General features: G+C 42.0%; 1 protein-coding gene across 1 annotated transcript in view; it reads left to right on the forward strand.

Moving 5' to 3' along the window:
• Positions 1 to 25,136, forward strand: part of LOC143767202 (cobalamin binding intrinsic factor-like) — a 164,050-nt gene extending 138,914 nt beyond the window's left edge. Inside the window, exons 7-9 of the mRNA XM_077255331.1 lie at positions 13,781 to 13,922; positions 24,482 to 24,600; positions 24,868 to 25,136. Of these exons, the coding sequence (XP_077111446.1) occupies positions 13,781 to 13,922; positions 24,482 to 24,600; positions 24,868 to 24,929 (323 nt within the window). The 3' untranslated portion in view covers positions 24,930 to 25,136. The remainder of the gene's footprint in view (positions 1 to 13,780; positions 13,923 to 24,481; positions 24,601 to 24,867) is intronic.
• The last annotated feature ends 251 nt before the right edge of the window (positions 25,137 to 25,387 follow it).

The following is a 25,387-nucleotide window of genomic DNA, read 5'->3' on the forward strand; positions in this document are numbered from 1 at the left end:
TTATGGAGTCTTTAAAGATTAAAAATAATGGTCTATCAATGACTGTACTTAGTTCCTGCAGTACTCGGGGGTGTATCCCATCCGGGCCCGGAGATTTGTCAATTTTAGTTATTTTTAGACGCCGCTGTACTTCCTGCTGGGTTAAGCAGGTGACATTTAATGGGGAATTTTTATCACTAGTCATTTTGTCTGCCATGGGATTTTCTTTTGTAAATACTGATGAAAAAAAGTCATTTAGCATATTGGCTTTTTCCTCATCCTCATCCAACATTTCCCCCAGATTATTTTTAAGGGGGCCAACACTATCATTTTTTAGTTTCTTACTATTTATATAGTTAAAGAATATTTTGGGATTATTTTTACTCTCTCTGGCAATGAGTCTCTCTGTCTCAATCTTTGCTGCCTTGATTTGCTTTTTACAGAATTTATTTAATTTTCTGTATTTATTTAATGCCTCCTCACTACCTACTTCCTTTAATTCTCTAAATGCTTTCTTTTTGTCCCTTATTGCGCCCCTTACAGCTCTATTTAGCCATATTGGTTTCCTCCTATTTCTAGTATGTTTATTCCCATACGGTATATACTGTGCACAGGTCCTATCCAGGATGCTAATAAACGTCTCCCATTTTCTTTGTGTATTTTTGTGTCTCAGGATATCGTCCCAGTTAATTGCACCAAGATCCTCTCTCATCCGTTGGAAATTTGCCCTCCTGAAGTTTAGTGACCTTGTCACCCCCCTACTACCCATCTTATTAAAGGTTACATGAAAACTTATTATTTTGTGATCACTATTCCCCAAGTGACCCCCAACCCTTATATTTGATATGCGGTCTGGTCTGTTGGTTAATATTAGGTCTAGCAGTGCCCCCCTTCTTGTTGGGTTCTGAACCAGTTGTGAAAGGTAATTGTCTCTCATAGTTGTCAAAAACCGATTACCTTTGCTGGAACTGCAGGTTTCTGTTCCCCAATCTATTTCAGGGTAGTTGAAGTCCCCCATAATAATGACTTCTCCTTGAGTCGCAGCTTCATCTATTTGCTTTACGAGGATATTCTCCATTGCTTCCATTATTTTTGGAGATTTATAACAAATCCCTATCAGTAATTTATTATTTTTTCCCCCTCTCCTTATCTCCACCCACAGGGACTCTACATTTTCATTAGATTCACCTATATTATCACGCAGAACACTTATAAAGAACACTTTTGTGTCCTACAATTGAGTTAGAAAAATAACGGAGTCTCTGTGTGCCTCCATCAGGGCATTACTGCCCTTACTGGGGAATGGGGCCCGATGAACAGAGGGGGCCGCAATGGGCCCCCTTTGTTCTGCTCATTGGGCCCCAGTGGCAGGATTCTGCCGGCTCAATAACTGCCCGTGCGTCAACAGCAGACACCATCCAATCACAGACCAGGAGCTGACGTCAGCGGGCTGGTCGCCGGCGTACCTCAGACACTGCTGGAGGACACCGCTGGAGCTCGGCAGGTGAGGAGAAACTTTTTATTATAAAGCTGCTGCATGGGGGTGCATTATACCAACATGGGAGTGCATTATACCGGCATAGGGTGCATTATACTGGCATAAGGGGTGCGTTATACTGGCATTGGGGTGCGTTATACTGGCATAGGAGTGAGTTATACTGGCATGGGGGTGCATTATACTGGCATGGGGTTGCTTTATATTATGGGGCTGCATTATATTATGGGGTGCATTATACTATGGGGCTGCATTATAATACTATGTGGCTGCATTATACTATGGGGCGTATTATAATACTTTAAGACTGCATTATACTATTGGGGTGCATTATATTATGGGGTGTATTATACTGTTATGGGGTGCATTATACTGCAATGGGGCTGCACTATACTGCTATGGGTGTGCATTATATTATGGGGTGCATTATACTGCTATGGGGTGCATTTTAATACTATGGGGGTGCATTATACTATGGAGGTGCACTATACTATGGGGCTGCATTATATCGCTATGGGGCTGCATTATACTATTATGAATGACTATGGGGCAATATGGAGAGATATGAGGCAGAATGGGTGGACAAGTGGGGTCCAGAATGGAAGGACAAGTGGGGTCCAGAATCTAGGATATTATTACTGTAGGGGCTAATTAAAGGATATTATTTTTGAGGATACTGTTTTCAGTGTGGGGAGGAAAGGTTCTGCTACTGTGCAGGGCGACACGATTGCTTTTTTCTTAATCTGGCGTAGTACAGAGGTTGGGGAAAAATTGGGGAATGTGCTCTAGATAACTGTGTTCTTTTCTACAGAGACTAGTCCTGGCTGGAAGAAGTGATGGTGGTCTGAACTAGATGAAGAAGAAAAGCGAAGATGTAGGACTTCACGTAGCCGGTGAGTCAGTGTGTTACCTGTACACTTACACTATATACTGTATACAGAACTCCTGTGTATAATGTCACTGGCGATCACTGTATTATTATTACACAATATTATACATTTTTATAGCGCCATTTATTCCATGGCACTTTACATGTGAATACGGGGCAAATATAGACAAATACATTAAACATGAGCAAAAAATGACACACAGGTACATAAGGAGGGAGGACCCTGCCCGCGAGGGCTCACAGTCTGCAGTATCTGTACACCATATACAGCATTCATGTGTATAATGTCACTGGTGATCACTGTATTACCTGTACACTGAAACTATATACAGAGCTCCTGTGTATAATGTCATTAGTATTGTGTTTTTTTATTGCAGTATTCAGTCACTATGTGGTGGTAATATGTGATCTGGTCATGGTGTGGCGGTATTTGTTCCTTGCATGTGGTATTATTCGATCACTATGTGGTGGTAATATGTTATCTGGTCATGGCGTGATGGTATTTGTTCCTTGTATGTGGTATTATTGTTCACCATGTGATGGTAATATGTGGTCTCGTCATTGTGTGGTGGTTTTTGTTACTTGTATGTGGCATTATTAGATCACTATATGGTGGTAATATGTGGTCTGGTCATGGTGCGGTGGTACAACCCTTGTGATATTATTGGTCATTTTAAAAATTGAAAAATAAATAAACAATATACCAAAATTGTGTTGGATATTTTAACAAATGTTTAGTAAGTTACAATAGAGTAGGGCCTGGCCAAAAGAGTCTACCTTGTCGTGGTGGTGGATTAAAAAAATCTTTTGGCCAAAACAAAAAGTTGCTGGCTATGTATGTGGTGATGGGAACTGTAAATGTCCAATTGGTGAGTATGTGGTGCAGAAGTAGAGTTTTTCCAAGAGAGGGTGGTGGGACTGTGGAAGGTTTGAGGTATGGAGGCGGGGCTAGGGTGGAGCCTGGGTGGATTTTCAAGGAGGCCCCCAAAAATTTTGCCAGTATGGGTCCCTGAAATTCCTAGTGGCAGCCCTGGTGGAACTAAGATGAATAATGTGGAAAAGCTCACAGAGTATGAATACTTTTTTTTTTATCAGCATATGATATTAACAGTAAACATCTGAGCCAGCATGATTAATAGAGAAGAAATATAGAAATATATGGTAATACTTAAACCTGTTTACACCTAACTTAATAGGCTGTGTTCCTCACTCCTTCACAAAGGTCTACCAGCTGGATCAGATAGCTCAGCCTGGTACTACTAATATACACTCACCGGCCACTTTATTAGGTACACCATGCTAGTAACGGGTTGGACCCCCTTTTGCCTTCAGAACTGCCTCAATTCTTCGTGGCATAGATTCAACAAGGTGCTGGAAGCATTCCTCAGAGATTTTGGTCCATATTGACATGATGGCATCACACAGTTGCCGCAGATTTGTCGGCTGCACATCCCAAAGATGCTCCATACAAGGCAGGATGGATCCATGCTTTCATGTTGTTTACGCCAAATTCTGACCCTACCATCCGAATGTCGCAGCAGAAATCGAGACTCATCAGACCAAGCAACGTTTTTCCAATCTTCTACTGTCCAATTTCGATGAGCTTGTACAAATTGTAGCCTCAGTTTCCTGTTCTTAGCTGAAAGGAGTGGTACCCGGTGTGGTCTTCTGCTGCTGTAGCCCATCTGCCTCAAAGTTCGATGCACTGTGCATTCAGAGATGCTCTTAGGCCTACCTTGGTTGTAACGGGTGGCGATTTGAGTCACTGTTGCCTTTCTATCAGCTCGAACCAGTCTGCCCATTCTCCTCTGACCTCTGGCATCAACAAGGCATTTCCGCCCACAGAACTGCCGCTCACTGGATTTTTTTTCTTTTTCGGACCATTCTCTGTAAACCCTAGAGATGGTTGTGCGTGAAAATCCCAGTAGATCAGCAGTTTCTGAAATACTCAGACCAGCCCTTCTGGCACCAACAACCATGCCACGTTCAAAGGCACTCAAATCACCTTTCTTCCCCATACTGATGCTCGGTTTGAACTGCAGGAGATTGTCTTGACCATGTCTACATGCCTAAATGCACTGAGTTGCCGCCATGTGATTGGCTGATTAGAAATTAAGTGTTAACAAGAAGTTGGACAGGTGTACCTAATAAAGTGGCCGGTGAGTGTATAATAAAGGGGTTTTAAAGATTTGTGCGACCAGTTTCGAAGTATTCTCAAACCTTAAGGTACCATCACACTCAGCAACTTTACAACGAGAACGAGAACGATCCGTGACGTTGCAGCGTCCTGGTTAGCGATCTCGTTGTGTTTGACACGCAGCAGCGATCTGGATCCCGCTGTGATATCACTGGTCAGAGCAACAATGCCATGGAGTTTTACATGGAGCTAACGACCTGTGAGAACGATAAGTGAGTCACCGTTACGTCACAGGATCGCTCCTGCATCGTTGTGGAGCTGCTGTGTTTGACGTCTCTACAGCGACCTAAACAGCGACGCTGCAGCGATCGGCTCGTTGTCTATATCGCTGCAGCGTCACTGAGTGTGACGGTACCTTTAGCATAATAGGAGATATGGGATTTGGTGCCAAACCTCCATATCTCGGGGCTTGTACCAGTGAAGTGGCCTGCTACCATGCCATCGTGTCCTTTAGTTCTGGAGTGAGTACTGCCGGCTTAATTGTGTAATGTTCAGTGCTAGCAGAGTTTGCAGTAGCATTACAGCTCAAGGTTATGTAAAAGGAAACTATGGCAAATATTGAGCCAATCCTCCCTGTACACAAGAGAACTACACAATGTGCACTATGGAATCCATCCAAAAAATCTGTTTCTTGCTATGTCTATTGCTTACTTAATGGGAATTATAAGATTAGATATAATAGAACATGGGGACGGTGGACATTAACCCTTTGAATATAATCAAAGTACCACATGCGTCATGGTAGCGCTGCAATAGAGGTCATTAATGCATATATTTCATCATGATGATCTTTCCTTTATTATGACCCTAACATCAACTCTTGTGGGAAGAGACCTTTCTCAACTTTAGGTAAGCCTAATCATTTTGTCAAGCAGCAGTGCTCATTTCTCTTGCCTTTTCTGGTACTACTGTGTGATAGGTGGTACCAGGGGTTGATAAACACATCTTTGACTAAGAGCCATTGAGACGAGGTTAACTTTTAATAGTTTCTGTTACAGAAATACATTACATGAAATATGTGATCAGTATAGTGTTTATGAAATTGTCATCACCGTTTTGACAACCACTCTTTAAATCAGGCTTCCAACAATTGGTGGGTGCTGTAAATCACACTGTCACAGTCTTGAATCTGTATATATATTATTATTCCTACTCCCAAATGATATTAAAATAATATCAACATATCATCACTGAATAACCACAGCCTGCCATGATTAAAGGGGTTTTCCCAGGAACAAAGTTAATTTAATTAACATTTTAAACAATAGATTTTGGAATAATAATAAGTTCCACAAGTGGATGTGTTAAAAAAAAATGTTCCTGTGCTGAGATAATCTTGTAAATGTGCCCCTGTACTGTGTAATGGCCGTGTCTGACCGTGCAGGAACATGGTCTGATCATACACAGATCCTGCACAGGGGAGGAAGCAAAAAGAGTATACAGACAATACAGCACGGGATCACAAAAGATTCTTTCTTTGAGGTAAAACATTGATTTAAAACAGGCAGTGAAAGATTTTGCATCTCAAAAAGAATAATTTGCGATCCAATGCTGTAATGTCATGGGTGTGTCAGGTGTGACAGACAATCATCCTGGATCCGGCTGTAGAAGGTCTTTGCGATTAGCTCAAGCACCTTCTTAAATTTTGTATCTCTGTTGTGGAACGATATCCCTCTCCCTTTAGGACCCAATGGTTACCCCCACCTTCTGCTACTAATTAGACACCTGTGCTGAAGGTTTATATTCATTCCGTGGCTGCAGCAGGTTGCTGGTGTTAGGTCTTATATGTCTCTGTCTAGTTGGATGTACCAACAGTCGGTTAGTTCCCTCTCAGAGAACTCTTGGAGGATTGCTGGCGTGACATCTCGGTTATCTTCTCAAGCTCACCCCATCCCACCCCTAACCAGCACCTATCGCTAGGGTCAGGCCGGGATTAGGTTCCTGCTCGGCGATAGGTGCAGAACCTACATAGGGACTGTTAGGCCAGTCATGGTGATTTAAGATCTGCTTAGGGCTCCGATGACCAGGAGTTGTGGTATGATCAGATCATATTCCTGTACTTGCAGACACTGCCATTACATGGTACAGGGGCACATTTATAAGATTATTCCAGCACAAACACCACCATACTGTGACTAGATAACACCACATCAAAGTGACTGGATAACATCACCACAATGTCACTGGATAAACATCACCATTCTGTGGTGTGGATATTCTTGATCCAGTCTAGATCACAATAATGATTTCTTCCAGCTACAACAGCCTTTACAGGGTTTATATGATCCCCTTTATGTAGCTGAATGAATGAAAATCCCTCAAATAAGAATTTAAAGACTTGTGTCTCACTATAAAAAGCATTTACAAGCTGTTATACTTGCAAAAGGTGGTTCTACTAGGTACTAACCATGCAGGGTGCCCAAACTTTTGTATCAGCCCATTTTCCTTTTTGTAAAAGGTAACAAAATATATATTGTTTTGCCTAGTATACAAAGGAAGTGTGTAACCTTTAACTTTAGGCATTTTAGAGATTATTTCATCTTCAACTTGCTTAACTGTTCACAATAACAGTAATTTTGACTATGGGTGCCTAAACTTTTACATGCCACTGTGATGATAGATGGTTTTGCTTTCATCCTCATCTATGCTCCTACTGTTTAGCATGGATGAGATCCGAATATGATTGCAAACACTTCCAGATCTCCATTCATGACAGTATCAATGTAGGGGGAGGAGCAGAGTTGACAGGAAAGTGAAAGCAGCAGTTGTAGAAGTGTTTGTAATCACATATAGATCCCCCCCGCACTAACTGTCATAAGTGATTGTGGTCACATTCTGCAGCTACTCTGTAGAGTATAGCAGAGCTGAGATCAGCACTGAAAGCAGGGCTATCATTAAATATCAGAGGAAAAAGCATGTTCTTCTTACATGCAAGGGGTCAGTATTCTATTTTCCCCTTTATAACACTCCTTGTCATGGTTGGTCAATCTCATGCAGGGAACACACCCCTGGATCCAAATTTCTGGTAACACCCTGTTGAACTATAAGGCTATGTGCCCACGTTCAGGATTGTTCGCAGAATTTTCCTGGTCAAAACCGGACTCCTTTCGCAGGAAATCCGCACGCATTTTTTTCACGTTTTTATCACGATTTTTTCACGGATTATTCACGTTTTTTTCTGGAGCTTCCCAATGCAATAATATAGCAGCAAATCCGCAGATTTTCTGCAAAATTAATGAATACATGCTGAGTTTTTTTCTGCGATGCGGATTTTTTTTGAGGACAAAAAACACAGCATGGGCACAAAAATTGCGGAATGCATTCTAATAATGGAATGCTTAATGTAAGCGTTTTTTTTAGCGTTTTTGCAGCGGAGAACTGATGAAAAAATGCTAAAAATCCTGAATGTGGGCACATAGCCTTAGAAATATCAAAATATCACCTTATTTGTACAAGCTAACATCTCTGCAACAGAGAGGAGAAATGAAAATAGAAAAACTACATTTTCCTCAGCAACTACTATTCCATGATGTGGCCAGTTTAAAATGCCCAAAGAGGTTGAAGGTCCCTTTATTGGTAGCGACTACTTACTGGAATGCATAGTATAACATTTTGTGGGAAAGCAAAATGGTGTATGTTTGTATTTCAGGGCTTGACCACATATTTCTAGTGATGTTTATGATAAATCATACAGTGGCACATTATGAAATTGTATGTGTACACCTTTTTGCAACAGCTTGACAAAGGTCCATTTCTGTTCTAGCATCAGGGCTGGCATCAGCACCCGGTGCACCAGGACAAGTGCCTGGGCCCTGTGCAGGTGGCGGGTCCAAGGACACTGGCACGCTATGGGGCCCGGTGCAAGTGACGATGCCCGTGAGTGGGCCCCCCGCTTGCTCCGGGCCCAGGCACTTGCGATACTCACCTCTCCCTGTTCCACCGCTGCATCATCTTCTGTTCTTCGATTGTGACATTCAGATTCAGATGGTGCGATGACATCAGTACTGTGCGCCCTCTGCCTGAACAGTCAATGCAGAGAGCCACAAGATGGCAAGGAGTCTGAAGCAGAGCAGGGGCCAGTGATAAGAGGTGAGTATTTCATTTTTTTAAATTTTTTTTCAATGTTTGGAGCAATATATGGTGCCAATTATATATACCGAGCATCTTATAGGGCCAATTACATATGGAGCAGTATATGGGGCCAATTATATATGGAGCATCTCCTGGGGTCCATTATATATAGAGCATCTTATGGGGCCCCTTATATATGGAGCATCTTATGGGGTCCATTATATATGGAGCATTATATGGGGCCCATCATATAGCGCATGGAGCATTATATGGGGCTCATTATTTTGTATGTGACATTATATGGGGCATTATGGGCCAATTACATTTGAAGCATCTTATGGGACCAATTAGATATGGAGCATCTTATGGGGCCAAATACATATGGAGCATCTTATGGGGCCAATTATTTATGGAGCATCTTATGGGGCTAATTATTTATGGAGCATCTTATGGGGCCAATTACATATGGATCAATCCCACCTCTACCCTCCATTATCCTCCCCTCTTTTGAAGTCCACTCTGTCCGCATCTACTCCCCCTACAACCTCCAAATGGCCATCATATACCGACCTCCGGGCCCGACCAATGCCTTTATTGACCAATTCTCCACCTGGCTCCTTCACTTTCTCTCTGCTGAAATTCCTACCATCATCATGGGTGACTTCAATATCCCCATTGACACCCACCAGTCAGCAGCCTCCAAACTCCTGTCCCTTACTTCATCCTTTGGACTTACTCAGTGGTCCTCCTCAGCCACCCACACAGACGGACACACATTAGATCTGGTCTTCACCCGTTTATGCTCCCTATCTAACTTCACCACCTCCCCTCTCCCTCTAGCTGACCACCATCTACTCACTTTCTCATCCCTGTCCTCCTCACCTGTCACCCATATCCAGCACCATGCGCACCCACGCAGGAACCTCGCACACCTAGACACCCACACACTCTCTGACTCTATCCTACCACTGTCCTCTATATCCTCACTGCATGACACAGACACTGCCACTGCTTTCTACAATGCCACTCTTGCATCAGCTATTGACACGGTTGCCCCTGTCATGAATAGCAGAGCGCGACGAACCAATAGACAACCCTGGCACAATAACATCACTAAAAAGCTTCGTCAAGTATCGAGATTTGCAGAACGGCGTTGGAAGAAAACGCATTCACAAGATGATTTCACTGCACTGAAACAAGCAACACTGGCATTCAAATCAGCTCTCACCTCTGCTAAACAGGCCTACTTCACAACCCTCGTATCTTCCTTATCCCACAACCCCAAACAGTTGTTCAACACTTTTAACTCCCTCCTCCGCCCACCACTGCCCCCTCTGACTTCCCTAATCGTTGCCGAGGACTTTGCCACGCACTTCAAAAATAAGATAGACCAAACAAGGCAAGTCTTTGTTGTCCAACCACCAGAACCCCTTTGTATGAGAGACCAATGCCCAAACCCCATAACTTCACTCTCCAAAATCTCTGAAGGGGAGCTTGCTCATCTTCTCTCCAAATCACACCTCACCACTTGTGCACTTGACCCCATCCCATCCCACCTCCTCCCCAACCTCACCACCACACTAATCCCATCCCTAACCCATCTCTTCAACCTTTCACTAACTTCTGGTACCTTCCCCTCTGCCTTCAAACATGCCACAATCACACCTATCCTCAAAAAGCCATCCCTTGACCCAAGCGGTATGTCCAGCTATCGCCCCATATCTTTGCTCCCACTTGCATCCAAACTCCTTGAGCAGCACGTCCATGCTGAACTTTCCTCTCACTTTGCATCTAACTCTCTCTTCGACAACCTACAATCTGGCTTCCATCCCCACCATTCCACTGAGATTGCCCTGACCAAAATGACTAATGACTTACTTACAGCCAAAGCTAACAGACAATTCTCTATACTCCTCCTCCTAGACCTGTCCTCTGCCTTCGACACAGTTGACCACTGCCTCCTACTACAGATCCTCTCTTCCTTTGGGTCAAAGACATTGCCCTATCTTGGATCTCCTCATACCTTGCCAACCGCACATTTAGTGTTTCCTTCTCCCATACTACCTCTTCATCTCGCCCCCTCTCTGTTGGTGTCCCTCAAGGCTCTGTCCTAGGACCCTTACTCTTCTCAATATATACACTCGGCCTGGGACAACTCATAAGGTCCTATGGCTTCCAGTACCATCTATATGCCGATGACACTCAGATCTACCTCTCTGGCCCAGATGTCACCTCTCTGATCTCCAGAATCCCAGAGTGTCTATCAGCCATATCCTCCTTCTTCTCCTCTCGCTTCCTCAAGCTCAATGTGGACAAATCTGAACTAATTATCTTTCCTCCATCTTGCATATCTTCCCTACCTGATCTATCTATCAAAATAAATGAAATCACACTTTCCCCTGTCCCCAAAATCCGCTGCCTCGGAGTAACCCTTGACTCTGCCCTGTCCTTCAAACCGCACATCCAAGCTCTCGCCACCTCTTGTCGCCTCCAGCTCAAAAATATTTCCAGAATCCGTCCTTTCCTCAACCCACACTCTACCAAAATGCTCGTGCATGCCCTAATAATCTCCCGCCTCGACTACTGCAACATACTCCTCTGTGGCCTACCTTCTAACACTCTCGCACCCCTCCAGTCCATCCTTAACTCTGCTGCCCGACTAATTAATCTATCTCCTCGCTACACTCCTGCTTCCCCTCTTTGCAAATCCCTTCACTGGCTCCCAGTTTCTCAGCGTATCCAGTTTAAATTACTAACACTGACCTACAAAGCCATCCATAATCTTTCTCCTCCGTATATTTCCACACTAATCTCTCAATATCTTCCCTCACGTAATCTCCGGTCCTCCCAAGACCTCCTCCTCTCTTCCACGCTTATTTGCTCCTCACCCAATCGCATCCAAGACTTCTCCCAAATATGACCCATCCTCTGGAATTCAGTGCCCCAACACATCCGGTTATCCACTACTTTTGGATCCTTCAAAAGAAACCTGAAAACCCATCTCTTCAAAGAAGCTTACAGCCTGCAAAGACCACACGGCCACCTCAACACCATTGGAGCTACTGCAACCCTCGACCTACTGTCTCCTTCCCCATAATCCTGTAGAATGTAAGCCCGCAAGGGCAGGGTCCTCTTCCCTCTGTACCAGTTTGTCGTTGTTAGTTTTGTTTACTGTAAGTGATATTTGTATTTTGATGTAACCCCTTCTCATGTACAGCACCATGGAATTAATGGTGCTATATAAATAAATAATAATAATAAATTATATATGGAACCCATCATACACTGTATGAAGCATTATATGGGGCTCATTATTCTGTATAGAGAATTATATGGAGCTCGTTATTCTGTATGGAGCAATATAAGGAGCTGATTATTCTGTATGGAGCATTATATGTGGCTGATTATTCTGTATGGAGCAATATATGGGGCTTATTATTTTGTATGGAGCATTATATGGGGCCATTATTCTGTATGGAGCCATATCTTGTGCCCACAATACGGTATGGAGCATTATATGGGGCCCATAATGCTGTATGGAGGACTATACTGTCCGGTTTCTGAGCTATTGATATCACTTTTGTAATGTAAGAAGTAAGTGAAATCTTTGGCATTGTACTCACCTATATTTCTCTGCTGTATCTGTGCATCATGAATTGTGATATGTGTTAAAGGGGCCACTGAGACTCTTTTGTCCAGGGCCTACGAAGACCTGGAGCCTGCCCTGTCTACCATGATTGTGTCGCTGTACATAAAATGAGGTTATTAAACACATTTTATGAAAGATTCAGCTAATTTCTCTGACATTTATAAGTTGCAAATGCAAGCTCTACTTGAACAAAAATTGGGACTTTTTGGGACTATTTTCTGTCACCTCAAAGTCACAATGAGATGTGGTCCCTAAAAAAAATATTTTGAAAATTTTATTGGAAAAATAAGAAATTGGTGATCAACTTTTAACCCTTCTAATTTCCTACGAAATTTTTTTTTTCCAAAAATTGTGTTGATGTAAGGTACACATTTGGTGAATGTTATTTATTAATTATTTTGTGTGAAATAGTTTTCTGGTTTAAGGGCATAAAAATTAGTTCAAAAATGTCAAACTTTTCACCAAATTTCCGACATTTCCACAAATAAATGCAAGTCATATACAAACCCTGGCAAAAATTATGGAATCACCGGCCTTGGAGGATGTTCATTCAGTTGTTTAATTTTGTAGAAAAAAAAGCAGATCACACACAGACATGGCACAAAACTAAAGTAATTTCAAATGGCAACTTTCTGGCTTTAAGAAACACTAAAGGAAATTAAGAACAAAAAATGTGGTTGTCAGTAATGGTTACCTTTTTAACCAAGCATAGGGGACAAATTATGGAATCACTCAATTCTGAGGAAAAAAGTATGGAATCATGGAAAACAAACAAACAAAAATACACTGCAAAACATTTTGTTGCAAGGCCAGTGATTCCATAATTTTTGCCAGGGGTTGTAGAACAAATTTTACCACTTTCCTGAATTACAATATGTCATGAGAAAACAGTCTGAGAATCACTAGGATCCATTGAAATGTTCCAGAGGTATTACCACAAAGTGACAGTGGTCAGAATTGTAAAAATTGGCCCGGTCAGGAAGGTGAAAACAGGCTGGAAGGTTCAGGATTTAATGGTCAATTTTTCTATTTCTGGCTGCCGTTTTGAAGTTCAGCAACAGCACCAATCTGTAGCTGTCAAACTCAAAGCTCTTAAATTATCTATTTCCTTAACTTGTTCAGTTATGGAGTAATATGGAGTCATTATGATTTACTTATTCCAGGCATTGCAATTTAAACTTAAAGTCTATGCTACAATGTGTATAAATTTAGCAGCTATAGAGTTAATGAGAAGTAACATCTCATTGGCTAGAATCATGCCCTGCGTATATGTATAAGAAGTTGGCTCAGGCACAGATATTCCATAACCTCAGAGGAAACATGATCGCTTACCTTTTCTGCCTGGCATGCCTCCTGTGTGTCAGAGATACAGGGGCACAGGAAGACCCAGGTGAGACAGGGGACCCTTACCTGGCACTAATCAATCAAGTTTTATATTTCTATTCCTGCCTTTTCAGTCAAATTTCCTTAATGCTTATTTTTCCTTTTAATTCAATAAAGCTCAGATTTCAGTGGAGTTCACCGTTATCAACGACCTTATTGGAGACAGCTTTAAAAATGGCATTATTGTGTCGGTAAAAAAAGGATCCACTCTTCTTGAGGTCATGAGGCAAGCAGAAGCACTCGATCCTACAAACTTCAGGTGAGATGTAGCAGAGGTGAAGGTTGCTGGATTGGTCTTTGTGACTAGACCAGATGTGGAGTTCACAGTAGTTCTAAAATAGAATTGTATCTGCACCAAGGGATAGATCGTCCTTGGGCCCTTCAAGCTCCAATGTTCTGTGGTGGGCTGACATGTTATGGTATCATTTGTGGTAAATAAATCAGCAAAACTTTTTATGAAGTGAAATCTGACTCCTCTTTTCCTTGTATCCTTCTAAACTGTAGCATATAGTACACAGTGTCTCCGTTATTGTGTGGTGTCTGCACTACAAAATTCTCAGACCATCTCAGCCACTAATGATACAGGTGTTTCTCACTCAATTGGAATATCATCAAAAAGTTAATTTAAGTTCTTCAATACAAACGTGAAACTCATATATTATATAGAGTCATTACAAACAGAGTGATCTATTTCAAGTGTTTATTTCTGTTAATGTTGATGATAATAGCTTACAGCCAGTGAAAACCCAAAAGTTATTATCTCAGTAAAATAGAATACTTTGTAACACCAGCTTGAAAAATTATTTTAAAATCTGAAATGTGGGCCTACTGAAATGTATGTTCAGTAAATGCACTCAGTACTTGGTCAGGGCTCCTCTGGCATCAATTACTTCACCAATGTGGTGTGGCGTAGAGGTGATCAGTCTGTGGCACTGCTGAGGTGTTATGGGAGCCCAGGTTGCTTTGATAGCAGCATTCAGCTCATCTGCATTGTCCGGTGTCTCTCATCTTCCTCTTGACAATACCCCCATAGATTCTATAGTGGTTAAGGGTAGGCAAGTTTGCTGGCCAATCAAGCACAGCATTACTGTTGCTTTTAAGCCAGATATTAGTACTTTTGGCAGTGTGGACAGGTGCCAAGTTCTGCTGGAGAGTGAAATCTCCAAAAAGCTTGTCAGCAGAGGGAAGCATGAAGTGCCCTAAAATTTCCTGGTAGACGACTGCACTGACTTTGGTCTTTATAAAACACAGTGGACCTACACCAGCAGATGAAATCTCTCCCCAAACCTTCACTGATTGTGGAAACTTCACACTAGACCTCAAGTACCTAGGATTGTCTGTCTCTCCACTCTTCATCCAGACTCCGGGAAGTTGATTTCCAAATGAAATGTAAAATGTACTTTAATCTGAAAACAACACCTTTGACCACTGAGCAACAGTCCAGTTCTTTTTCTCCTTGGACCAGGTAAGACACTTCTGGCGTTGTCTATTGGTCATGAGTGGCTTGACACCAGGAATGCGACACTTGTAGCCCATGTCCTGGATACGTCTGTGTGTGGTGGCTCTTGAGGCAATGACTCCATCAGCAGTCCACTCCTTGTAAATCTCCCCCAAATTTTTAAATGGCCTTTTCTTAACAATCCTTCCAAGGCTGCGGTTTTCTCGGTTGCTTGTGCACCTTTTCCTACCACGTTTTCCTTCCACTAAACTTTCCATAATATGCTTGGATACAGCACTCTGAACAGCCAGCTTCTTTAGCAATGACCTTTTACCCTCCTTGTGGATTGTCAATGACTGCCTTCTGGACATCTGTCAGGTCAGCAATTTTCCCATGATTGTGGAGCTACTGAAACAGATGAAGGGACCTTTTTAAACACTTAGGAAGCCTTTGCAGGTGTTTTTTTTGTTAATTATTCTAATTTACTGAGATAATGACATTGGGGTTTTCATTGGTTGTAAGCCATAATCATCAACATTAACAGAAATAAATACTTGAAATAGATCACTCTGTTTGTAATGACTACTATAATATATGAGTTTCACTTTTTGTATTGAAGAACTGAAATAAATTAACTTTTTGCTGATATTCTAATTTTGTGAGAAGCACCTGTAGATTGTTCTGACTGTGTGTTGAACTTTATGTTATATGTGGTTTTCAGGCCATAAAAAAGCTAAAACAAAAAAGTCTTACCTTTTTAAATTTGTTGTCATGCTGTTGGTCATCAGTTTTCCTTGCAACTTTCATACTGCCATTCTGGTTACCAGTCCTTGCTTGCCTCCATTTGAGTCTGATATTTAGGTAGTTGTTAAACCCTTTGAAAGAGCCAAGTATGGACTGCAAACATCTGTCATGGATTTCATCAGAAGGATTGCTTGATCCTCTGCACATTGTTCTTTAGCTTGTTTTGGTAAAGGTTTGTACCACAAAGATGTAGTTCATTAAGTCTAAAGGGTTTGTTCCAGATTTAGGAATAGTGTCTGATGTTTATTCTCCAAATGTTATAATAATATTGTCAATCATGAACTAGCTCTAATATACACTTTCTTATGAGTCAAAAAATACTAATACTACTATTACTGAGTAATCATTTTCTAATATCTGTTATAAAAACACTTCATACACAAGGCTTTTGTTTCATGTTGCTACTGTCCAAATCACAATTATGTTTCATATCTATGGACTCATATGAATGCCACTGAACAGTGCTTATTTTCTCTCATGTCATTTGTCTTATGGTCGTAACGAATTTCTGAAGGTGATGCTGGTTTATAAGTACCGTATATACTCGAGTATAAGCCGAGAATTTCAGCCCATTTTTTAAGGCTGAAATTGTCCCTCTCAGCTTATACTCGAGTCATTCCCACGGGTCAGCAGGGGAGGGGGAGCGGCAGCTGTCTAGTAATACACTCACCTGCTCCTGGCGCGGTCCCTGCAGGTCCCTGGTTCTCCGGGTACCGGCAGCTTCTTCCTGTATTGAGCGGTCACATGGTACCGCTCATTACAGTAATAAATATGGACTACCATAGGGGTGGAGCCGCATATTCATTACTGTAATGAGCGGTACCATGTGACCGCTCAATACAGGAAGAAGCTGTCAGCGCCCAGAGAACCAGCGACTTGCAGGGACCACGCCAGGAGCAGGTGAGTATAACGGGGGCATATTCACCTGTCCCACGTTTCACCATGGGCGCCGCTGTGTCTTCTGCGTCCTCTGCAGTGACGCTCAGGTCAGAGGGCGCGATGACATGATTAGTGTGCGCGCCGCCCTCTGCCTGAACAGTCAGTGCAGAGGACGCGGAAGACACAGCGGCGCCCATCAGTGGTACGGGAAAGGTGAACATAGCAAGTGCCGGGGGCCTGAGCGACGAGAGGTGAGTATGTCATTTTTTTTTATCGCAGCAACAGCATATGGGGCAAATATCTCTATGGAGCATCTTATGGGGCCATGTGCAGCGTTATATGGGGGCAAATATAATCTCTATGGAGCATCTTACTGGGCCATGTGCAGCATTATATGGGGCAAATATCTCTATGGAGCATCTTATGGGGCCATGTGCAGCATTATATGGGGCAAATATCTCTATGGAGCATCTTATAGGGCCATGTGCAGCGTTATATGGGGCAAATATTTCTATGGAGCATCTTATGGGGCCATGTGCAGCGTTATATGGGGGCAAATATCTCTATGGAGCATCTTATGGGGCCATACTCAGCATTTGTTCAGCATTATATGGGGCAAATGTGTCTATGGAGCATCTTATGGGGCCATAATCAGCATTTGTGCAGCATTATATGGGACAAATGTCTCTATGGAGCATATTATGGGGCCATAATCAGCATTTGTGCAGCATTATATGTGGCAAATGTGTCTATGGAGCATCTTATAGGGCCATAATCAGCATTTGTGCAGCATTATATGGGGCAACTTTCTCTATGGAGCATCTTATGGGGCCATAATCGGCATGTGTGCAGCATTATATGGGGCAAATGTCTGTATGGAGCATCTTATGGGGCCATAATCAGCATTTGTGCAGCATTGTATTGGGCAAATGTATGTATGGAGCATCTTATGGGGCCATAATCAACATTTGTGCAGCATTATATGGGGCATATTTTAATATGGAGCATCTTATGGGGCCCCATCATAAACTGTATGGAGCATTATATGGGGCCCATCATGAACTGTATGGAGCATTATATGGGGCTCCTGATTCAATATGGATATTCAAAAACACTTAACCTACTGATATCTCAATTAATTTTACTTTTATTGGTATCTATTTTTATTTTTGACATTTACCGGTAGCTGATGCATTTTTCACCCTAGGCTTATACTCGAGTCACTAAGCTTTCTCATTTTTTTGTGGCAAAATTAGGGGGGTCGGCTTATACTTGGGTCGGCTTATACTGGAGTATATACGGGTATAAAAAAATGATGCAGTGAATGTTGCCAAGTGAAAATTGCAAACTGATGCTGTAGTGACCAGTATACTGTAGTGACCAGTACGTTATGCCCTTCTCGTTCTTCTGGAGGCATGCACCGATAAGTTCGGTGGACTCAAATTGCTTCAGAAATGCCAAACGTGAATGCAATATGTGGTTTAGGTACACTGTGGGGCTCAGAAGGGAGGAGCCATTTAGCTTTTCCAGAGCCTTTGTGCTACCAGTAACTTGGAAGCCCCCTATATTTCTATTAACAGATGACAGATCTGAGTGAGGACTTGCTTTATGGGGGGGATTGAATTGAGACTTTTATTGAGAACATTTTACATAACGTTTGGGATCACATTTATCCTGCACTCTACGCTGAACCCTTACTTTGGGGTTTCCATCTAAATCTCTAAGTGACGTGATTCAGATGAAACCCCCGAGGGATCCATTCACTATAATGAGGCAGCAGAGTACACTGGACTCTGTCTGGCCTTTGTTCAGTGGTGTCCTTTATTTTCAGAAGTGCGTAAAACTGGCTGACGGCAATTTTATGCAATCCTAAAAAGACGGACATCGCTGGATCACAGGTCAGATGTTGTCTACAGTGCCTCCATCTGCCCCAGGGAATCTTCTGCCAGTGGTTCCATCTGAATCACGTGTGTCAGAGATTTACATGGAGACCCTGGTGCAAGCGCTCAGTGCAGAGCGCAAGATAAATGTGCGCAGAGCCTTACTGTGATCTTTTTGAGGCAGAATAAAAAAAACAACAGCAGGTGAAGAATTGGTTTTATTTATTTTTTACGCCATTCCTCATGCGGTATAAGTGATTAGGCGACCTTATTCTTCGGGTCGGTGCGATTACAGCGATACCAGAGTTATATTGGGTTTTTATGTTTGGCAGCTGTCATACACTAAAAGACGCTTTTTATTGCAAAAAAAAGTTTTGCATCACCATATTTTGAGAACTATAATTTTTCCATATTTTAGCCGACAGAGTCATGTGAGGGCTTGTTTTCTGCAGGACGAGTTGATGTTTTTACTGGTATGATTTTCAGGCACATTACATTTTTTGATCGCTTTCTATTCTGATTATTGGGAGGCAGAATGAACAAAACCCAGCAATTCAGGAATTTCTTTGGGGGGGGGGGGGGGGTTTATGCTGTTCCGTGGTAAAATTGATAAGGCAGTTTTATTCTTTGGGTCAGTGCCATTTCAGCAATACCGCATTTATATCGCATTTTTATGTTTTGGTGCTTTTACACAATAAAAACTATTTTATAGAAAAATTGGGATCCATAGTAGTACCGCCAGGAGTACAGGTATATTCAAACACATAACAACAATTGTCCCTCAATAGCGGGGATCTATCATGATTTATATGGTCGGTGAAAAGCTCCCTAGAGATGGGGTTGGGTGAGCATCTATCAGTCTAACACAGGCGTTTAACAGGTCCCATATCCAACACCCCAAGGTGCATATGGGGAGAAGAGACCGAGTGCGAGCTTGTGGTTAATCTTGGAGCACAATTGCCAGCATGGTGAGCGTCCATTGGAAAGTACATGCAAAGTACTTCTGGGTATTGCGGTCATGAGATAACACAGCCGGAAGTGACAATGTCGTCAGATACCACGCTTGCCCCGGAATCCTATGTGTTCCATCGCTTGGAAGGCATCATACTTCCAGGATTCCAGCTCCACATGACAGGATTGCACACGCGCCAGGCTAATCTCCAATCAGTGAAAGGAGATATACATTTCTAATCTGCCCATATTGGCCAGCGGGGCCACTGGGTGTGATGAGACCTAGTAAAGTTCCTGAGTCTCACAACTGGAGCACATATAGGAATTATGGTGAATCATCACAACTGGATGAAAGAAAAGGAATGGGCTAAACATACTTCAGCATGCTACAATCCTATACAATGGTAATCCCTACAGTGAATTAATTACTTAAGCCAATTAATGACAATAAATGCTTATTGCATCGATATGTAAATCCCCTAGAATGGTAAAATATAGAGACATGGCTACCATATCCAAGATCATCAGGCTTAAAAAGAATAGGTTGTCTAGAGAAAACAGGCATATGATATCTGTTCATTTAGCCCTATAGGGGCCACCAAACCCATACGAAAAATCCATTTATATTCCCTCTGGAGTAGGTACCTGTCATAATTTCCACCTCTTGGGTTTGGTTTTACTACCTCCAAGACACAAAACAAAAACTCTCTGAGGTTGCCCTGATGCTTCCCATTCATGTGCCTGGCTATTGGGGTGTCACATTTGTGTCTGATATCCCCAATGTGCTCGCCCACCCTTCTTGTTACCTCTATCCCTGTCTTGCTTATGTAATCCATAAAACCACCACAGAAAAAATTACAGTGAAAAAAGTCCAAATATATATAAATTGCAAAATAAATTTATTAATAATGCATGTCAATGGCAAACAACAAGGCTAAAAAGTGACAGATAATACCGCATACATACTGCATACATAAGGGAGGTAATTACAGCATAGAGATCCCTGGATTTTCCAAAGATTGCAGGTATGAGAATACATATAAAGAGTAATTCAAGTCAAATGCACAAGTAATAGAATCACGCAAACATACCAGGTATTCAAGTAAGGGGATCCCACGCTGTCTCCCGCCCACCTTACATACCTTATGCTTGCGGTATTACCTGTCACTTTTTAGCCTTGTTGTTTGCCATTGACATGCATTATTAATAAATTCATTTTGCAATTTATATATATTTGGACTTTTTTCACTGTAATTTTTTCTGTGGTGGTTTTCGTATCGACATTCAGTGTGTATGTACTGTCCTTACACTTAGCTATGGAATTTATTTGTAGTATTTTTCAGATACTTTCCAACATTATATATTGAACATGCTATCTTCCATTAGCTGTATTATTATTATTTATTTATATAGCACCATTGATTCCATGGTGCTGTACATGAGAATGGGTTACATACAAATTACAGATATCACTTACAGTAAGCAAACTAATAATGACAGACTGATACAGAGGGGCGAGGACCCTGCCCTTGCGGGCTTACATTCTACAGGATTATGGGGAAGGAGACAGTAGGTTGGGGGTTGCAGGAGCTCCGGTGTTGGTGAAGCGGTAGCTTCGGTAGTGATGAGGAGGCAGCGGGGTCAGTGCAGGCTGTAGGCTTTCCTGAAGAGGTGGGTTTTCAGGTTCCGTCTGAAGGATCCGAATGTGGTTGATAGTTGTGCGTGTTGGGGCAAAGAATTCCAGAGGATGGGGGATATTCTGGAGAAGTCTTTGAGGAAGTTGAATGAGGAGCGAATAAGTGTGGAGGATAGAAGGAGGTCTTAGGAGGACCGGAGATTACGTGAGGGAAGATATCAGGAGATTAGTTCAGAGATATATGGAGGAGACAGGTTATGGATGGCTTTGTAGGTTAGTATTAGTAATTTGAACTGGATACACTGAGGGAATGGGAGCCAGTGAAGAGTTTTGCAGAGGGGGGAAGCGGAGGAGTAGCGAGGAGAGAGATAAATTAGTCGGGCAGCAGAGGTAAGGATGGACTGGAGATGTGCAAGGGTGTTAGCAGGGAGGCCGCAGAAAAGGATGTTGCAGTAATCAAGGCGGGAGATGATGAGGGCATGTGTTTATCCTTTTGCTATGTAATCCATAGGACATGTACATGTAGCCAGATAGATAACACCTGTACTTTTACAGTAAGAGAAGTCCCGCTGATAGAATTTTTTTTAACATTGGATGAACTGCCGAAGGATTTGCCTAAAATGTCAGTAACCATTATATCCTATGACAAAATGGAGGTCGTTTTCAGATTCAGCTAAAAAAAAAAAACAATAAAGATTACGTGAAATAACCAAAACAGCTCTTGAAATTTAATTTTTTGCCAGACCTGAATTATTACGTCAGATGTCAGAAAGGGGTTAATAATGTTTAAACAATTTGTATCTATTGGTTCTCGTGTACAATTTTTTTTGTAAGATTTAGTAGGCTGATGAAAGTAGTACTATCATCAGTGGACGCCTGACCATAGGTAACCTTTCCTCTCCAGGCAGAGCTGCTGGCCAACACGCTGTCATCTGTGTGACAGCATGGGAAACGCATGGGAAACCTTTGACTTTACCGCTGATCAGAGCCAGTGTTTACAGTGCTGTGACAAAAATGGGAAATGCTGGATGTTCAGGTCCCCATTAATTTAAATTGGGTCTGGGCTCAGGTTCAAAGTTCTTGTACTGTTCTGGTACCCAAACCGAACTTTTTTTTAAATTTCATTCGAACCTGATGGACCCTATCGTCCATGGGTCCGCCCATCACAAAACATTATAATCTTGGCATTACCTGAATTTGGCAGCCAGGTCAGCAGTATAAAGAGATAGGTGTTTTGGTCAAACTCATTTCAGTGTATTACTCTACTCCTTTCTTAAAAGAAATCTGTCAGTAGGATGAACCCTCCTAAGCTGTCTATATGGACATGCAGATCATAGAAAGTTGAATAAAATGATTCCTTGATATCGACGATTCGATGCCTAATTCCAGAGAATTCCACTTTTTGCTTAATATGTAAATAAGTACTTAAGATCTATGGGCCGTACATAGATCTCCCTGAGAATCTGCCTCCAAATTTTAAATTATAGAGGGCATGTAGATTAAGAGAGCAGATGGCCAGTGATTACATGTCTCACACTGGTAACGATAATTGGGGAGCTCTGTGTCTGGGCTGTAGAGCTCAGCAGCTAATTTACATATACCGTATATACTCGTGTATAAGCTCAGTTTTTTAAGCACATTTTTTTGTGCTGAAAACAACCCCCTCGGCTTATACACGAGTCATGATCCAGAAAGCCAGTGGGGTAGGGGAAGGGCAGCAGTGGCAGGAGCCGGTGCCTGCGACATCATACTCACTCTCCTTGCGCTGTTGCTGAAAGTCCCTGCATCTCCGTTGTCGTTGTCCCAGCGCCGGCAGCACTTCCTGTGCTGAGTGGTCACGTGGTACTGCTCATTAAGGTAATGAATATGCACGTGTCTCCACTCCCATAGGCATGGAGCGCATATTAATTATCTTAATGAGTGGTACCACGTGACCGCTCAGCACAGAAAGAGCTGCCATTGGGACAACGGAGATGCAGAGATGTGCAGCGATGGCGCGAGGAGGGTGGGTATGACGGGGGAGGATGGGGGAGGACGGGGGGAAGCCGAGCCATGCATACAAGGTTGGGATGGGGGAGCCCAGCCAAGCATACAAGGATGGGAAGGGGGGGAGCCGAGCCATGCATACGAGGATGGGACGGGGCAGCACAGCCATGCATACAAGGATGGGAAGGGGGAGCTGAGCCATGCATACAAGATGGGACGGGGAAGCCATGCATACAAGGATGGGACGGGGGGAGCCCAGCCATGCATACCAGATGGGGAGCCATGCATAAAACCAGGAGACCGGAGGAGCCACACAGAGCAGGACAGGAAGGGGGAGCCACACATAGCAGGACAGGAGGACAGGGATGAGGGGACAATGCATACCCGGCTTATACTCGAGTCAATAAGCTTACCCAGTTTTCCATGGCAAAATTAGGTGCCTCGGCTTATACTCGGGTCGGCTTATACTCGGTATATACGATAATAAAAACCTGAATTTCTCTGAAATAAGGCATCTGATTTCAGATATTAAGGTATGATTTTATTGAATTTTCGATCACCCTCTATAGACGGCTTAGGGGGGTTGATCCTACTGACACATTCTTTTTTAATAGAAGATCAAACATATTTGGAGTTTTCCTGTTCAACTATCTGACCAAAAGAAAAAAAGTGCACATACAGTACAAACGTGGTGTATGGCAAAAGAGACCACAGATTTCAATCTCAAGCAGTCTATGGCTGGATAACTGCTCTGAACTGTGAGTGCCAGCGTTTGGTGAGATGCTGTTTTACCTCAAGTTTTGTTTTCATGTCTGAACATATATTTGTATACCACCATATGAGAGAGAAAATAGGTCAAGTTAAACATGGTGTTAAGCAGAATTTCAATGAGCCTATAAAAATTATATATTTCAGACACAGCTAGGACCCATGTTTTCTGGTTGCATTGATTAACATATGATAAAGGTTTCAGAGATTCATTTTTTCATGTATTTCGCTGTTTGTACTATAGAGTAAAATAAAACAATGTTCTCACGATAGTTACAAGGTAAGTACAGTCTCCACCCAACAATGACTTTCTTTATTATATGTACCTACAAGACAGATTTTATTAGATGTATATTGGAGTATAGAAAATGTGATTAGCAAATCATTCCATGACACTTGGAGAGCTGGTCTTCTTTCCAATCAGTACAAGATAATTCTGTTTTTATATTTAAAGTTAATAACATTTTCTCTTAAAGTTTTCAGACAGAGAACTCTAGTTGGGGAGCTTATGTGACATCCATTAATAATCTCGTAGGAACCACTCAAGACAGGACTTACTGGCAATTTTTCAGCAATGAAACACCATTAGAAGAAGGTCAGTATCTTAAACATCTTTCTTTCTATCTATCTATCTATCTATCTATCTATCTATCTATCTATCTATCTATCTATCTATATCAAACAAGGTCTATTTGTCTGCCTACCTCACAACTGATGCCACACCTAATTTTTTCTAGAAAAATAATTTTATGGCTCCAGCCTGCAAAGTGTTTCCGTGCTGGACCAATGTGTCTGCTACAGATGATCCATGTTATTACATTTACCTGAACACAGTGTAATTTGGTGTTTTTTTTCTCCGCAGGGGTCAGCTCATACAAGCCCAGTGACCACGAGCACATTGTGGCTATCTTTAGCAAATTCTGAGAATTTTATTTTCTTATTTACCTCAATTTCATGTTACATTTTTCTCAATGTATAAATGATTGTGATATAGACCTGCTATTTTGGCTCAGGAGCGCCCTCCGTGTGTCACATGATTTCTTAAATGAAAGAAGCTTTTAGCATATAACCGGTATATATTCATGTTGTAATAGAAATGTGATTTTACATAAAATAAATGGCTAATTATAAGTGTCTACAATTATTAAATGCATGCATGTTCACAAAACTGTGAAAATCCCTACGTCTTGACTACATATTGTATACATATTTATTTGTGATCTTATTGTTCCTGTTGTATACAAACTTCACTCGTACCTCCAAAAAATAATTTCATTTTTACAAGGAGGGGTGGAAGCATCCTTATAATTTACCTCAAGGTCATATAATAGGGTAGTTCTATATATCATAGCAAAGGAAAGAGCTGATAAGAGTAGGGACTC

The sequence above is a fragment of the Ranitomeya variabilis genome, chromosome 4 (genome assembly GCF_051348905.1).
Source record: "Ranitomeya variabilis isolate aRanVar5 chromosome 4, aRanVar5.hap1, whole genome shotgun sequence".
NCBI lineage: Eukaryota > Metazoa > Chordata > Amphibia > Anura > Dendrobatidae > Ranitomeya > Ranitomeya variabilis.